We start from the raw sequence: 2,411 nt of genomic DNA, 5'->3' as shown, positions 1-2,411 counted from the left end.
TCCCAGTCTGAAGTTCACCATCATTGGAGGGTTGATCTATAAATTAGGAGACGATGGGGTTCTTCAAAGGTGTGTGCTGATGGAAGGGAGTACGCAAGTTATTTCTCAAGCACACGAAGGGGATTTTGGAGGACATTTTTCCACTAATATTCGTTACAAAAAGATTTTGTAGGCTGGATTGTGGTGGCAAACTTTGATATATGTTGTTCAAAGTTTTTGTAAAACCTATGATATATGTCAGAAGATGGGCAGACCAACAATAGCATATATGACTCCACTTACTCCAGTTCAACCACTGGATGTGTTTATGAAATGGGCTTTGGACTTCATGGGTCCATTCAAGAAGATTACTCCTAGGAAGAACCGGTATATATTGATGGCCACTTGTTATGTCACCAAATGGATCGAGGCCAAGGCTCTTCCAGATAACACCGCAAAGTCCACTGTTGTCTTCTTATTTGAAAATATTATCTGTCACTATGGATGCCCTGTGGAAATTGTGTCTGATCAAGGAACACACTTTATTAATGATACTATGGAGATACTAATGGAGATGCTCTCAGTGAGGCACAGGAAATCTACTCCTTATTATCCACGGTGCAGCGGTCAAGCAGAGAGTAGCAGCCAAACCATCAAGAATATTCTTACTAAGATTGTTAAGAAGGAATCACATCAGTGGGATTTGAAGCTTCAAAGTGCTTTATGGGCCTATAGGACAACTTACAAAGTCACTACGGGAATGACACCTTTCAGAATGGTGTATGGGTTTGAAGCTGTAGTGCGTATGGAATTTGTAATTCCCAGTCTTAGGATGGTAGTGGAATATGGACTAGATTTCAATCATAATCTTAAGCAGAGACTGGAGGAGTTAACACAGTTGGATGAACTAAGACAGAGGGCTATGCTGGAACAGGAAATTGTTCAGCAAAAAGCACTGGCATGACAGAAGAATAAAAGTCAGGGAGTTCCAAAAGAAAGATATAGTGCTACTTTATCAATCCAAACTGGGTCCAAAAAGCTGAACTTAAAGATAGCTTGGGCTGGTCCATATGAAGTTGACTGGGTATTTTCTAACGGCACAGTAAGGTTGAAGGATTTATCTGGATTACTATTGCATGGTGTTTATAATGGGGCCAAAATCAAGCTATACTATTCTAATGAAAAAGAGACTTCTAGAGAAAAGCATAATGGTTTTCAGGGTACTAAGGACTATGAATTTTCAAAGCCAACTATTACAAACCTCTGCCATGTACAACGAGTACCAGAACCAGTGACATTAGGAAATTATCAGTGTTATAAATCAGTGCAAATAGCTACATTGTGTACGCTTTCAAAATGCCTAATGAGCCTAAGCCGGCCATAGCAACTGCAGAATAGATAAGTTCCGCTCTCAGAGAGGATGAAGCAGCTAAGAAAAACTCAAGGCTAGTGCACAAGGGTTTAGCAGGTTTGGACGTCCTGCCACTTACAAGTTTGTTGCTGAAGCGGTGAGTTTGAAAAACAACCCCACGTATGTGTCAGAAAAACTGTTTACCATGTTGCTTGCAAAGAAATTGGATGCTACAACCAAAATCAACTTATGTCAGATCTTATCTCATAATGTGCTCCAGCAGACTGCCAAGTTAAAATCCCAGTAGGTTTTCAAAGCTTGGTATGTTTGGTAGTTTCTTTTCTGGGCAACTTCTCCAGATGCTCATTATCAGGTACGGATGGCTTGGAGTCAGAAGCCCACCCCAGAGACTGACAATGTTGAATTATCTTCAAATGAAGAAGCTGTAGGCACTCAATTGACTGTAAAACTGGACAAAAGAGGAAGGCCATGCAAGTGGAAGCCAGTCAAAATAACCAAAGGCTACATTGGCTAAAAGCAGTGCTTTCTTAAAGCAAATAGAAAGTCGGGTTAAGTCCTTGCCTACTACAAAATTGTCAGCAAACCAGACTTCAACAGAACGGACTCCAACTCACACCAATGCTGAGAAGGCCCAGCCAACAGAGCAGATTGTAGCAGACAGCAGCACTGGGAAGGACCAGGAACAACAATAAGTGTTGAACAGGTGGTGGTCAAAGACAAGGGAAACTTCCGCCAATAGAATTCCTTTCAGTGAGTTGGATCTTTGATAGCAAAAAAGAAGAAACTGCAGCAGTTACAACATCACCCTCTCAAAGGTCGATTAGTTTTTCAGACATCTAATTTGCAGCACTTACCATACATGGATCCTGTTATGACTTATGAGCCAGTCTTGTCTGGCCAGGCAATAGTAGCTAATCGCTTCTCAATGATTATCCAATCATCATGGAATACCATTATCAACGCTTTAGGACAGATGATGGAGGAATCATTTCCCAATGAGCAGATGGCTAAGTTAACAAAAGAACTGGAAAGCAGTAAGGAGCAGGTTAAGAAACTTCAG

At 41.0% G+C, this 2,411-nt stretch overlaps 1 protein-coding gene across 1 annotated transcript; it reads left to right on the top strand.

Moving 5' to 3' along the window:
* The first annotated feature begins 535 nt into the window (after positions 1–535).
* On the top strand, positions 536–943 carry LOC147449087 (uncharacterized). The gene has a single exon (XM_086521510.1). It carries the CDS (start codon positions 536–538, stop codon positions 941–943), a length of 408 nt encoding a protein of 135 aa, XP_086377636.1.
* Positions 944–2,411: the final 1,468 nt, after the last annotated feature.

Source organism: Adiantum capillus-veneris, chromosome 10, assembly GCF_014529385.1.
Source record: "Adiantum capillus-veneris isolate H3 chromosome 10, ASM1452938v2, whole genome shotgun sequence".
NCBI lineage: Eukaryota > Viridiplantae > Streptophyta > Polypodiopsida > Polypodiales > Pteridaceae > Adiantum > Adiantum capillus-veneris.
This window is presented reverse-complemented; position numbering and strand designations above follow the sequence as displayed.

Coding starts and splice junctions, on each gene's coding strand:
- LOC147449087 (XM_086521510.1), top strand. CDS start 536: ATGGAGATACTAATGGAGATGCTCTCAGTGAGGCACAGGAAATCTACT.